Source organism: Fulmarus glacialis, unplaced genomic scaffold (genome assembly GCF_000690835.1).
Source record: "Fulmarus glacialis isolate BGI_N327 unplaced genomic scaffold, ASM69083v1 scaffold6912, whole genome shotgun sequence".
Lineage (NCBI taxonomy): Eukaryota > Metazoa > Chordata > Aves > Procellariiformes > Procellariidae > Fulmarus > Fulmarus glacialis.
Genome location: NW_009199687.1, coordinates 1 through 14,573, shown reverse-complemented (window position 1 = coordinate 14,573; position 14,573 = coordinate 1). Strand labels below are relative to the sequence as shown.

General features: G+C 49.4%; 1 protein-coding gene across 1 annotated transcript; it reads left to right on the top strand.

The window, feature by feature from the left end:
• Positions 1 to 1,402: 1,402 nt before the first annotated feature.
• Positions 1,403 to 3,885, top strand: LOC104073521 (grifin-like). The gene is given in 5 exon segments (XM_009573334.1): positions 1,403 to 1,414; positions 2,921 to 2,966; positions 2,969 to 2,996; positions 3,091 to 3,253; positions 3,721 to 3,885. Coding segments are annotated over 5 exon segments (414 nt in total).
• Positions 3,886 to 14,573: the final 10,688 nt, after the last annotated feature.

Here is a 14,573-nt window from a genome sequence, read left to right as displayed (position 1 = left end):
GGTGGGATGTCCCTGGCCCTGCCACCACCACCTCAGCACCTCCGCCGCTGGCTCGTGGCTCCCTTGCGCGTCCCGATGCTGCCATCTGTAGCACAGAGCTCCGCTCCAGTGCTCCCTGGCATGGTGCCTGGAGAGGCGGGAACTGAGCAAGGAGACCACGGCAGAGCTCAGCTTCATGGTTTGGTTTCGTAGGAGTCCAAACGGGCAAACCCCAGCCTGGGACTCGGCTTTTTCAGCCCCGAGAGAGGCTGTTGGCTTCTATGTCTGCTGGATTGCATTTTTAGTCATCTGCCAAGGGCACCAGAGCCTGGGATAGTAGCTCTCATTCTGCTTATCTGCTGGAAATAAAATAAACACATTAAATAACATCAGCACTGCGGCCCATACAGTGAGGATGTTTTAACCGTGAAAGCCATGGATTCCTGTAGGACCAGCCGGGGAGCATCACAGCCTCCAGTGCATGCAGGGATGGGGCCAGCATATGTTTTTAATGCATTTACCCTGTGAAGGGCGGGGGGATGCGCAGCCATCCCTCCCTTCCCCGGCCGGTCTTCACCCAACCATATGTTAACACATGCTGACTGTCAGTATGAAAACCCCCATCACTGAAATTCATTTCATTGCCACCCATTTCTTGGTGTCTTTCCATGACAGGAAATATCAGACAAAGGCTCCCTCGCCCTGCTCCCAAATCCCTGTATTGTCCCCAGCAGGGAGGGGAAACGCGGAGCCGGGACGTGCTGAGCTCAGCACAGCAGCATCCCGAGCCCTGCCGGCCCCCCCGGGGGCGCGGCGAGGGGGAAAAGCGGCTGTGACAGAGCTGGCATCAGCTCGTTTCAGGCCAGCCTCTGACCCACAAAGAGTGATCAAAGAGTGATCAAAAAGGAAAACAGGGAGAAAAAGAAATCTCTGTTGGTTGGGGTGAAGCTGAGCCCCTGTAGGAGCCACCATTTCTCTTCTGCCGCCTCCCTTCTCTCTGGACCTTGCAGTGGATGGGACTCCCGCTATCTCCCCCAGCTTTGAAAGTCCCCATCCTTCCTTCACGCATTAAACACATCTGCCTTCCCGGATTACAGCCTGAATGCCTGTCTGCCCCGTCGCTGCCGCACATGGGCTCCATCACGTCACAGCTCAGGGCTGCCCGGCCGTGGCTGCCTTTGTGTGGGCAGCAGCGGGGCTGGATTAGCCCTGCACGCATCAGCGGGCTAACCCCGCCGGGCGGGCAGCGGGATTTGCTGCTCCCCATCTCCCAGCTGTGCCCGGCAGCCCCCTCTGAAAAGGAGACCTCAGCCCGCTGTCGCTGCTAATCCCTGCGCACGTGGGCTGCTGGCCGGTGGCCCCTATATAGACCCCTCTGACCGTGCACCCGGCCGGGTCTGCGGCGCAGGGGCAGGCGAGCGGGATGGCATTGCGGGTAAGCGCTGGGGACAGGATCCGGCACAGCCTGGTCTGTCTGAGGGGTGATGGCACAGGGTCAGGCGGTGGATGAAGGAAAGAGGCACAAATAAGGGCAAGAAAGGCAGAGCAGAGCCAGAACTCCTGAAAGACTTGGGGATGCTACTTGCAGTTCTGCTCCTCTCTTTCAGTCCTGTGCAGGCTATTGCAAAGCTGTGAGCTTCATGGCTTTTGATAAAGGGCAATAGGACAGATTTTTCATCTCGGTTATACCAGGGCTAGTCTGGGGTAACACTGCCCTGATGGCAATACTTCTGGCTTGGAGGGTTTAAGCTGAGACCAAAATACAACTGATGCTTTAGCAGAGACCTGTGCTTTGCCATCTGTCTGCTCTGGGAGAGCCGGCAGCAAAGAGGGAACTGTGTCTTTTGCTGGGGTGGTTGTAATGATGACAAGCTAAGCGTCAAGGCAAGGTGAACCTGGGTGCTGCCATCACCACTCGCTGTTTGAAACCGAATCATTAGCTCCACATCAGCTCTCTGCGCTTCACAGGGTTGAACACTGCTGTGGTCAGAGCCTTTGAATGACTATGCGCAGGTTCCTAAAGCCACCTAAAGCCCAAAGTAGCTGGGCATGAGGGCATGAGGTTGGCCATCGTCATGTCTCAGGTCCTGCCCCAGAATGTGCATATCCCAAAAATGCACTGGAAATGGGAAATCATGGCAGAGGAAGAAACAGGGGAGTGAAAGTCCTGAGCTGTAGGGAGGCAGAGGCAGGGATGCAGCTGGCAGTGGAGATGCCAAGGCTGGGGAGATTTTCCCAGTGTGAGCAATAAGTTTGGGAGAGGAGGATGCTCAGAAATGCAAGATCATTCGAGTGCTAAAAAAGTGGGGTGAAATAGCAAGCAGTTCTTATTAAAATGAGTTATTTAATAAAACTATGAATTATTCAAAAAGGAACATTTTCCAGCTCATTTTATGCAAGTTTAACCTTGGACATGGGGGGAGCGGGTGGAACAGGGGATCAGGCAGGAGCTTGTGGGAAGAGTCACCCATGTAACACTGGATGAGGACAGGCTGGATGCCACATTACACCCATTCCTTGTTCAGTCCTTGTCTTTCACACCCTGCTTCAAAGCATCACAACGTTTTCCGCTTTGGCTTTTGTATTGCCCAGGCAGGGAGGGGAGCAGAGCGGCTTTGTGTCCTGCCGACAATGAAGGCGTTCAGGTTCTTCTTTAATTTTTGCTCCCTGATCCCACCCAGCTCTTTACAAAAGACCTTGGGGGCAGCAAATCCCACCTCATCAACTGGATGTTGTAACAACTTCATTTCTTACCAGTTTAGAGCCCCTGAGATTATTTAGGAGTGAGAAAAAGGCAGGAGCAGAGAACGTGCCTGCTTGGGAAGTGGGGAGAAAGGAGAAGATGACGAGAGGGTGAGAAAGATCGAGAAGTATAAGGGATGGGCGGGGCCATGCACCTCTCCCACCTTGCCATGCTTCACCATTGCCTCCTCGCTGGCAGTTCGAGGCCCTGTATCCAGAGGGGATGTGTCCCGGCTGGGGCGTCGTGGTGGCGAGACCAGTTCCAGCACGAGCATGTAAGGACACGCTCCGCCCTCAGCTCTCACGGCTCACGAGAGCCAGCAGCATCGCTCCACGGCTCTCCATCGCTTCTTTCTCTCGCCATCTTAGGTTTGAAATTAATTTGCTCTGTGACCCCGGAGACCAAATCGCTCTCCATTTTAACCCCCGCTTCTCCAGCTCCAGAATCGTCTGCAACTCCTTCCTCGCCAACCACTGGGGGAAGGAAGAGGTTAATAACACCTTCCCCTTCGAAGCAAAGGAGCCATTCCAGGTAAGCCTATGTCACCCCATGGGTCTCCTCGGGTGGGACAGGAGTGACCGAGCCAATATTGGGGTCCTCCTCATGGATCTAGCTCTGCCTTTCCTGCCAGCACCATACCCAGTAACATCCCCTCTCTGGCTCTGTCCCCTGTTAGTATTTCTGTTGTCCCCTGGTTTGCTGCTGATTTACACTCAACTCTGGCACAGGCATGCAGAGCTCCAGCAATAATCCCTGGATGCTGCATTTGTTTTCACTTTAGGCTTTGCATTATCACCTGTTTCTGCTCTCGTGAAGAACTCAATTATTCCCTCCTTTTGCCCAAAATGGGGGTAAGCAGTGTGTGTGCCGGCTCTGGCAGGATTTGAAGTGGGTTGTAGATGCATGTGCTCAGATCTGGGCACTCACTGACATGACGGCAGCAAGGTCCAGTGAGGATGTGTGGCCACATGGTGAATCTAACACAGTCTCTCTTTCAGGTTGAAATCTACTCTGACCAGGACTATTTCCACATTTTCATCGACGAAAACAAAATCTTGCAGTACAAGCATCGGCAGAAGCAGCTTTCATCCATCACCAAGCTGCAGATTCTCAATGATATTGCCATTTCTTCAGTGGAAATCACTAAACGAGGCCTTTACTAGAGACCAAAGTTGGGACAGTCTCGCAGACCATTCCCCCTTAAGCTCTTGATCCAGCTGGAGACCATCTCTTCCTGTTCTCCATCCAACACATGCCATCACCAGCCAGGGAAGTGTCCTCGTGGTGGAAGGGATGGTCATTCCCATTGCATGCCACTAAGGCAGCACCCAGCCATGTCGCTAACTGTAGCCCAGATCATGGAAGACCTTCTGCCCCTATGCCTTAGGGCGCACAATGGGATTTGTAGGTCTTATCAGCTTTGCTGTCGGACAACCTGACAGATCAGGTCTGCCTCGAGTAGTCTGGACACTGAATGTTACCCTAGAAATAGTGTTTGCCCAAAAGCAGGGTGTGAATTAGTGCTAGTCCTCAGCTGGCCACGTAGTGAAGGAGGTAATGGGTGTGAAAGTTAGGGACGGAAAGGCACATTTCTTTCCAGGAGCTGGGTAAAAACGCTACCTTATTTGCCAATAAAATCACACAAAGAAATCCCTGCTGATGTCCCTCACTGGGCAGACCAATGGAGTTGTTCATTCCCTGCAAATCTCCAGGCACATGGTATGAGCAAGGGCTGGTGACTGGGCAGGACACAGGCTGAGGGTTGCTTGGTTTTGGCACTGGCAAAATACTGCCGTTTTGCTTTGAGGGCTAACACGAAATGAAGGTCCTATGTATGTAAATCAGGGTGATAAGATTCTACTTGCGAGATATTTCCAGAGATTCCTTTCACCGATTGAGAGATGTTTGCTCAGCCTGAGTCCCGCCAACTCCAGGCTTGTTAGACAGACCCTAAGAGTGATGTAGTGGGTCAGAAAAGGGTAAAAGCTTAGAGACACATAAAAGCATATGCACCTTCATCATGCACCAGAAATGCAGCTGGACTCCAAACAAAAGGATCTGAGGAAGTCAGGGTCTAGACATTATGATAAGTCCAGAATGAACAAAGTGCCATTATTCCTGTGGATAGTCTCTGGCTTTTCTTTTTACTCTGCATTCTTGTTTCCTTTTCTCCTCTATTTCAGTTGTCCTTCAAAATCAAAACAGACCACTTGTCCCTTGCACCCTCTTCTCTTTTCCACCCCCTTCCTTGGAGCACAACATATCTCTGACTCCTTGACCAGGCCACAGCAAGCTAAAAGATGTTATTTTTATTTTGTTTTAATTACACGCATCATAAGCAGCATAACATCACAGTGTTAAATCTGAACAGGAACTTACTCCAAAAATGCAATTACAGCTGCCCCCAAATCACTCCTTTGTTCCTCAGACATAAGACAGGCCACATAAGTTCCTGATGCAAAAGGCAAAGATGATCCCGCCTTGCCAGTCCTTTCCATTGAGGAGAAATCATTTGGTAAGAAGTCAGTCCTTGCCTTCGGGTGGGATCTCTGAATGTCACAGCTTTGCTCCAGCCTTTTCCAAATGCTTAAATTAGCCATTCCGAACTCTTCCCTCTATTTATAGTCTCAAAGACTTACGAGGAAGAGGTGACCGTGTAGCCAACCACAACACAGGATGCCACAAAGTTGACATTTATGAGTCTGCTAAAAAGTTTATAGTGTTTTTCCAGACCATAAAGAACACTAACTGGAAACCGTCTCGTTCATGTGGCAAAGAGCACAAAGGGAACGCAAAATGGTCCCAAACGGTACCTCCTCCCTCCAGAAAGAACAGAAAATACGGTTTGGAAACAGCCACAGTCTTGGTTGCAAGTCATGAAGGCTGGAGATGGTGAGATTTCCTCCAGCCTGGAATAAATCCATCACCACCAGGACAAGTGGGTCAGCTCAAATTCCGGTTGTCGTGACGTAACCCAGGGTTCAACAAACTTCACTGTTATGGCCATCCCTTCAGTAAAACAGGCACAAACACAGAGCAAATCAGGCCCGCTGGGATTTCTGTGTCATACATCTGATAATGCTGAACTGCATTTGAAATAAATTGTTCTTTTTATTTGTGCTTCTTTGGGGGTTGATAGAGACAGATCATTTTTCATGGAGGAAAAGTGATGAAATGATTTATAAGGGTAATACTTGTACTTATATGGCCGCAAACTCCATCGATAGCCACTGCTGCAGAAACACACCACAATTCCATTGTTCTCCAGAAGCGAGCACAAAGGACCACAGACAAACTGGGCAAAAATATTTCAAGTACAAACAAATAAAGAGATGCCACAAAAAATCAGGCAGCGGCAGAGATTATGCCCTGACTCCTGAACACGTTCCCCCCAGCTTCTGCCAGCGGCTGATCTCACTCCATTACCATCTGCACCGCGAGAGTCCAATCTCTCCTGACACATCCACAGCACTGCTGCCGGCTTCGGGATTTTATCTGCTGCCTCCTCCAGCCAAAACATTCCCAAGGGTGAAGGGGTCTTCAGAGCAAGAGAGGTCTGGGGAGCTACAAAGCATCTCTGGGAGGAAAACTCCAGGGCTAGCTGTTTATAGCTGTTTTGCACAGTTTTATGGGGAATGAGATGCCTTCCAAGTCTGTGACCATCATCTGGCGCTTAAGGAGAAACTCTGAAGGAAAATGAAGCCCCACAATCATGACGGTCAATTAAACTCTCAGGAGCTCAGGAGGGGGGTTGGCACATCAGACTTGCACAGAGGCGTTGCGTGCTGGTATTGAGGTGATCAAAGGGAACAAACCAATCCTTCGTCCAAATTTTAACCAGCTTTCCTACTCATGACCTGGGGTTTGAAACTGGGGAGGGAACTGATGGAGACGAGCTCCTGCCCAGGGGTATACTTGGGAGAGCTGGAGGCCTTTTGAGGGGGAAGGAGCGGAGGCAGCTGGGGGTGCAGCTCTGGGAGGGACCAGCATTTCACAGCCCAACCTAAAGGCCAAGCTCAATATTTTTGCCGGGACCAAGTGCCGCGCAGGAGCCGGGCTGAAATGCTTCCAGAGAGAGCAATTACTGCAGGACGGGATCGGGACTGTTCTGGGCAGGTTCTGCTTATAAAGCAGCGGCTGCTGCCCTTAAAGCTGACACAAACTGGGGAGGGACACCTGAGGGAGAGATGTCCCTCAGGAGGCAAAGCCGGGAGAGGTGGTGACCTCCCACGTGGTCTTTCCCTTTCCCACTGATTCTCCTCATTTGGGTTGGATCTGCAAAGTTCAGTGAAATGCTCTGGCTTGTCCCCAGATCAATGAGGGGAAAATCAGGCTCATAATCCTTCGTGCTTGAGCTGTGGCAGGATTCCCAGGGCCAAGATCCCCTCTGGCAGTGTCACAGCGTTGCAGATCTCCTGCGGAGCATCTGCCGATGCGTGATTAGAGCGCGCTCCTTGGTGTTGCTGGCATCGCTGGCATACCCCAGCAGCAAACACCGGCAATTTCCTCACAGGCTGGTGAGCAAAGGGCTCCCACGTCAACAACAGTCACGTCTCATCAGCAAAGCAACAGCCTGGAGACATCGGACTGAGTGACACCGTCTCTGCCAGCCTTAGCAAGGGACACTTGAGTATCAGACACCGGGTCCTGCCTTGAGTTAGGAAAGGCAGTGTGAAAAAGGGCAAGGACTTGTTGCCAACGCAATGGGAAAGACTTCTAGGAAAGCACAAAAAAAGGAGAAAGTCATGCAGGTTGCATCTGCCTCATGCTCACTTTCTGACTCCATGCTTTTTTTTTTTTTTAATATATAACCATCCCTTTACAAAAAAAAAAAACCAAACCCACCAAAAAAACCTTTGATGCTGGAGGTTTAGCTACTTACTCATAGCTGGAGGGCAGCTCTGGTGAAGAAATACGGGAGGAGGGCAGTTGTTAACCATTTAACTAACTTTCTCCTCCCATTTCAATGCCTCCATGAGCATCTCCTGATGGACAGCAGCTGCGCTGCTGCAGAGCTACTCACCTCCCTGCTGATCCTAAGCAACTCTGCTGTGGTGCAGATCAGTGATCCTGGGCCCATGCCTATGGCATCTTTAATTTCTCACGTCCTCCAAGGCCTCAATTTTCCCAACACATTGTCACAGAAATAGCTGCTAGAAGTGCAGACCTTATCAGCAATGACGTTCTTCCTTACATCTCTGAGCCCTTATCTAAGAGGCTGCTTATTCAACAACATGGGCTGTCAAACTCCTTAAACGCTTAGGAATCACAGGTGTTTGCTGGCAGGACTGAGGAACATAAAGGGCAAATGTTCAACCTTTTTCTGAAGAGTATGAGAAAAAAAAAAAAAACCAAGAGGAAAGGAGGAGTAACACTCAGTTCTGGCTGGGAAGAGGCATTTCTGAGGCACCAGGCAGACCCAGACTGCAGCTAGAAATGAGTCTCTGCTGGAAAGCAGAGGGATGTTTCTTTTATTGCATTTAAAGAGAGCTTTGTAAAGCCATTTTAATTCACAGCATCTCCATCCAGAGACAGCTCAGACAGGAAAGTCCACCTCCCAGCCCTGATCTTGCATGCATGGTGGCAGGTACCAGCTGCAGACATTAAATGCAGGCTGGAGAAGGATTATTTTCTGAAAGAAAGGATCTGCTCTAGAGGTTGAAGAATTGGAAGCTGATGGTATCACTTTATTTGGCAGCTGTGTTATTGTACACTGCTGCCTAAGGAAAGGGTGACAAATTTGATGCCCAAATTTGCTGGCCCTCCAGGTCTGCAGTCTGTTCAAGACCCTCTTGCCAAAGCTAGATGCAATCTATCATGTTATTCCTTCAAGCTATATGAACACAGCTAGCCAAATCTCTGACTTTACCAAAGCACAAGGCAACAGCCTAAGGATGTTTTCTCTGCACCATCCCGCCATTGTAAGGCTGTCTGGGTCTTATAAAGCACTTTAAAACCATAGGGAACCAAGTAAACTATAAAGAGAGGGAAGTATAACACCCTTGTGCAGGTGAGGAAACCAAGGCACGTGGAGGAAAGAAGCAGAGCAGGAAAGGAAGGAGGGAACGGGGTGCTTTTGCCTCCAGCCTGGTGCTCTCACCCTATAGCTTGGGGCCTGGCCATGTAGCCTGTGGGTAGGTTTGGCTGGGACTTTTCATGATCTGTCGGATGTTGCCCTGAGTCTTAATGAGGTAAGAGGCTCCATGCTGAACCCCTCTACAGCTGCCAGCACAACCCAGGTCGCACAGACAAGCCAGCCCCTTGTCTTAAATGAGGGATCAGAGCCGCTGAGCAGCTCATTAGCCCGAGGAGTTTTCCATCCATCTGTACACAGATATCATTCCTGTGATCTCAGCTACTAATCAGCATTTTTCTAGCTTGGTTCATGCTCCAGCCCAAACAACGACCAAAGAGCCCTCAACATCCCTTCATTTTCTTCCCCTTCCTTGATACACCACCTGTCCAAAGCAAGGCTTAGCAATTGCTGTGTGATTTATCACACAAAAGCTTGCTGGTTTCAAAAATTGGGAGTAAAACCGAGATGCAGCTATTTCACCTTCTAACCTCCGCCTTTGCGTTAAACTCCAGCTATTGTCAGCTTTCATTTCTTGAAGTTGCTCTGTGCTGTGAACACACACTGGAAGCAGAAAGACCGGCGTGGTCAGTGGCGATGAGAGGGCAGTGATTGTACTTCCAGTAAATTGCCTGAGTCTTTCCAGATGAGTCACTGCTCAGAGAGAGGTGAGGCATTATTAGTAGAGAGAAAAAGTTTGCAACTGATCCTGACAGAGTTTAACAACCTCTCAAAGCCTCTGCCTGCCTGATTTTCTACGACTAGTTGTGGAAATTCCTTCTAAAAAGCTGCCCAAAATAAATAACAGCTCACAGAGTGGGGTTTTTTCCCCTTATCTTGTCAAAACACTAGAGCAGGCTGCTGGAGAGCATTCAGACCCAGGATCACGTCTCTCCCTGCCTCCCAGCTGATCCCCTCTTGAATCCACAGAGCAGAAATCCTAAGGATTTCCTGATTAGAAGTACAAAATATAGGAAAGCCTATTTTTAAACACATAACATTTGATCACCAAGCCCTTGTTGCGAATGTGCTCAAGTTCTAATTCTTATTGCAACCTGATCCCAGGTGTATCCGCTGTGTGACAGCTACCCGCAAAGCATCACCTAGGCTGAGAGTAAATCATCTTGCTCAGAAAGACAAACTCCCTCCTAATGTATTCTCTAAAAATCTTTATCTCCTCCCTGACGCTAGCAGCTCTGGGCCCTGAGAGGGCTTTTCTCAGAGCCTTTCCTTCCTGCCTCCCTGCATTTCCCCTCTGCAAGCTTCTGCAGCTGGGAAGAGGCAAACGGTGGCAAATTTAAAGCCTTTGTCAGAGACTTCCCCCAGATGGCAATCAGCTGATGGAACCGAGAAAGCTTTGTCATCTAAAAAGCCCTTTATTAGCTTGTTGCACCTGGGCATAGAGCACCAGGGAAGAATATTGTTATGCAAATCTGGCAGCGTTCAGGTAGGAGGATAGAGGACTGGCTGTCTTAGCAGCCCCTGCTCTTAATATTGTTTTATCTGCCTCCCTCCTCAGTAGTATCAGCGGCAAACTGCTTAGAACACGCGTTTTAATAGCATGAAATGGAGCCCCACAAACCTCATCAGACCACCACGTTTCCTCAATTACCAAATCTGCTTGATTTGGGCTTTGCTTTCAGTCTGGTTCTAATCATTTCTCCCCAGGGTTCATGGTGCCTGTATTGATCAAGAGGGTGAGACTACCACACAAACCACGGACATGGAGAAAAGGCCACCGTTGCTTCAACCGATCCCGGGTCTCAGGGGAGAGAAGGGCTGGGTGCACGCGGTGTTAGACGATTGCTTTGCATGTCAGCTCCCACCCCTGCTAAGTCCTGGCTTCTCTTAACCTCTCAAAGACTTGACTTAGTCGGTGCTTAGTATCACTTCAAAACCTTGTGCGTACATTTGGGCAGTGAATTAGGATAAGCACTGATTTCTCCTTTAAAAAAACCACTTTGTTGTGCAGTGCATCTCCATTTAGTGACTCTCCTTTTAATAAGATAGGGTCAAATTCACTTGGTGTGGTCCTGTTTTTAAGCAGGGTCCCTGCAGGAGCACGTTCAGCCCTGCGATCCCCAGCCTGCTGCTTGCACTTCTGCACAAACCAAAAGCAAAGATATCTGAAAGACAGATTTTTCAATCACACTAATGTCAAGATGGTGTTTCATTGTTTTTGAGTGAGTGAACATCGTATCAGACAAATTCTTCTGTACTAAATTATCTTTTTATTTCAGCCACTACATTCAGCCACTACATTTCCGGAGCACTCAATCTAAGAGGCTTCCAATAAAAAGGGTGGAAGATAAAGAATTTGGCCCATATCTGTTTATGAAAACAGACATCAGTGAATATTCTCAGGCATAAAGATGCACACATTCTCCATTTAAAATCCTCCAAAGGACACTTGAAAGGGTTTAAATGTTTCATTCTTTGATTGAGAGGGAAGAATAGCAGGAGAAAAAAGGTTTTCACTCTCATAAAAGTAATTACAAACAACAAACATCAATTCCCGGATGTTTTTTATTTGTTTTCTGATTTTATTTTCAAAGAATCTGAAGTGCACTTGGCATCTTCTGTGTATTGTCTTTGACTGTGCGCAGCGTTGGCCTCTTATCTCCTCCTGGATTCACAGCCGCGTCAATGCGCTGACATCAGCAAACGCCACGCTGGAGCTATGCCGAGGACCTGGACCGCAGTGCCAAAATAGCTTGTGTCCCCGCTGAAACCGCGGTGCCGGAGCAGCGGTGGCATGGGCACGGAGCAGCCACCGGCCGAGGGAGCGGCAAAGCCGGCTCAGAGGTCCCCCAAACCGATGGCACCCAGATTTGGGGAGTTTTCTTGCTAGGTTAGACGTTTGTAAGAAAATGTCCCAGAGAAGGATGGACACCTTTTTTTTGTCTAATACAAGGTAGCAAACGGTGATGCTGTTACTCTCTCCTGATGGCAAGAGAGACAGAGAGAGACAGGTTTTGGTATTACTCCTGCTTATATCAAGCCCTAGAAATGCTCACACAGACCCTCCCGGGCTGCAGCGGCAGCAGGGTCCCTGGCAGGGGGAAGGAGTTGCGCAGCACAGGGGCAGATGCAAGGGCTCAGGGAGCCTCCCTTACCCCGAGGTCCTCCCGTCTCCACGCCGTCAATCAAAAAGTGTGGATTTAGCCAGTGCTTTTCAAGGGCAGTCCAACCAGCACCTCCCAGCAAAACCAGTGGGAAACGATTTCACCGGTGCCAGTGTTCCTTCCTAACATGGAGCTGGCATGTGCTCCCACCTCACCTAACACAAGCAGCACCCAGAGAGTCCATCCCGGTTGCACCAGTCCAGACAAGCTCTAATTTTATTTCATCTCTGTGAAGTGAGCAGACCCCATCCCACCTATCTGCTGGGCAAGCACAGGGGGGGAAAAAGCAGCTATGTCCTCAAAACAGGCCTTTAGGTCAAACCGTGGCAGCTGAGACACATCAGGCATGTCGGGATACGCGCTGGAAGAAAGCTAAGAAAGCAAAGTGCCCTTTGGTCGGGTGCCAGCCAGCACACAGGGGGTCAAGGACGCAGCTCCGCTGGGACCGTGCAGGGGTGTGCGTTCCCCAGGCACTGGCAGGGAGTCGGTCTGAGTGCTGTCCCCCTTGTACTCAGCAGGGAGAAAAGTTTAAGTGGGGAGAGCACATGAGCTGCTGTAAGTAGATGCACAACCGGAGGAATTGTTCCACCTTCACACTCTCAGGGTCCACCTGATCACCAGCTGGAAAAGCCTCAGGGTTTCCTGAACTTACACTGGTCCTTGGGCCTGGGACAGGCAGAGTATCGCTGCGGCTGTGCGACACCCAGCTCGTGCTGCAACGGGAGCAGGGAGGTTGTGCTGAGACAGCGATGCTAAATTTACTGGGACTCTGAAGTGCACTGGGCAGAGCAGGTTTGGGCAACGGTAGCAGGCTTGGGAGCTGTTGTGAGTTTTTCTGAGATTCTGGCAAAGCCCCAAAGTGGCTGACTCACTCCTCCACTCAGGTCAGTTCTTCGCAGCTGTAACTCCGGTGAGACCAGTGGGTTATTTTTGATGTACATTGCTGTACTATCACAGTCCAGTCCATTACCCTTGCTGGTGAAGGATGGCTGCTGTCTCCAGTGGGCTTTATTTAGCTTCCACTCCAAAGCTGTTCCATAAGAGGGGAACCAATGTGAAAAGGGTACGGCATTTCTTTTTGTTGGAGATTCCCCATCTTGAGTTTTCTGGTGACTTTGAACTTGTTAGAATCAATGAACTCGTTAGAATCAATGCTCCTGTCCTCTCTATCGGCTGCACACAGCATATAGATTTGTCATTTGTTAGAGATGACTTGGCATTTGTGAGTTGTGTCAATGGATGCAAAAGCAGATTCATTCTAATTATATCAAACCACTGATCAACTTAGAAGTCTAGTCTAGTATTTTAAGCCCTAAAGGTTCGTTAGCAGTACATCATGCGGGTTACAAAGAAAGTGCATGGGGGAGAAAAAAAGAAGTTAACTGTATTTATTAGCCTGAACATTTGGAAGGTAACTACCTGGACAAAATATGTTCGAAGAGCCCTGGCACATTTCTTCACTCTCTTCTCTTGTATTCCGTTAATACCCTACTAAAACTGTTGACTTAAACACCTCCATTTTGTTGTTTTCTGTGTGTAATGACAGGTCTGCTTTAGGAAGGCTGGGCAGTGGCTGGCAAGGGCTTGGGTGCATGGAGATTTCCAATTGCTAGCTTTGACCCTGGCCTGTGGAGTTGCCTGTTTGTGACAGATCTATTTGCTCGTGGAGCAGCTGTGAAATTGCAGCAGGTTTTAGGTATCCATGAGAGTATCCGTGCATTTCACTGCATAGAATAACGTGTACCTTGTGCTCTGGGCAACACGCTGTAATTAGTTTGTAGAAGTTGTTTGTCTCTGAAGATCTATAAATACACATACATAAAACTATAAGGGAATAAGCAGTCACATGCTTAAAGCAAATGCATTCTAATGCAGAAGAGCTTTATACGCTGATCACATTCACACACCCCCCCCAAAATGTGGTTCCACTGCTGATCTTTCTTTCATTTCACGTAAGGCTGATGAAAAGTATTTACTTTCTTCTTTCACATAAATAGACTGAAATGGATGGAGAATTTCCCGCTGAAATCAAGGGCATTCACCATTCAGTGACAAACAGCCTCCACCTGGGCTGTATTTGTTACCTTGCTCTCTCTCAGAGAAGGCAAAGAAAATAAAAAATAAACACCTCAGGCAGAGGTGTCAGTTCCTCTTGCCATTTTCCCCTGTGATTCACTGGCATCATCTGAGTACATCCGGTCAAAAGCTTCATTTTACAAACCAACCTTGTTCCCCAACCAAGCCCTTCAACTTTTTGAAGTTACTTTTTTCCATGACCCATTCTTCCCATTCCTTCAGTTTAAGAGAAAAGGCAAAAAGCTGTGTGTCTTTCTGGAGTGCTCCTTGCTCGAGTGGGGTTCCCCCCAATACCTGCTGGGGTGTTAACCATTGGCGTCCCAGCCGCTGCTGGAAAGCACAGAAGGAGGGTGGATTTGATGTTAGAGTAGAAGTAAGCACTGAAGTGCCTGCGCACCTCCCTGCCTTGGAGCCCAGGGAACCCGCAGGAGAGGAGAAGGACGGGGGAACATCAGGAAGAGTCCGGCGAAGCGCATGCACGTCCCTGCCTGCCTGGTCCCCGCCCGGTCCCTGCCCGGTCCCTGCCCAGACCCTGGTCCTGCCCTGCCTTGCCCGGTCCTGCCCAGCCCTGCCCGCT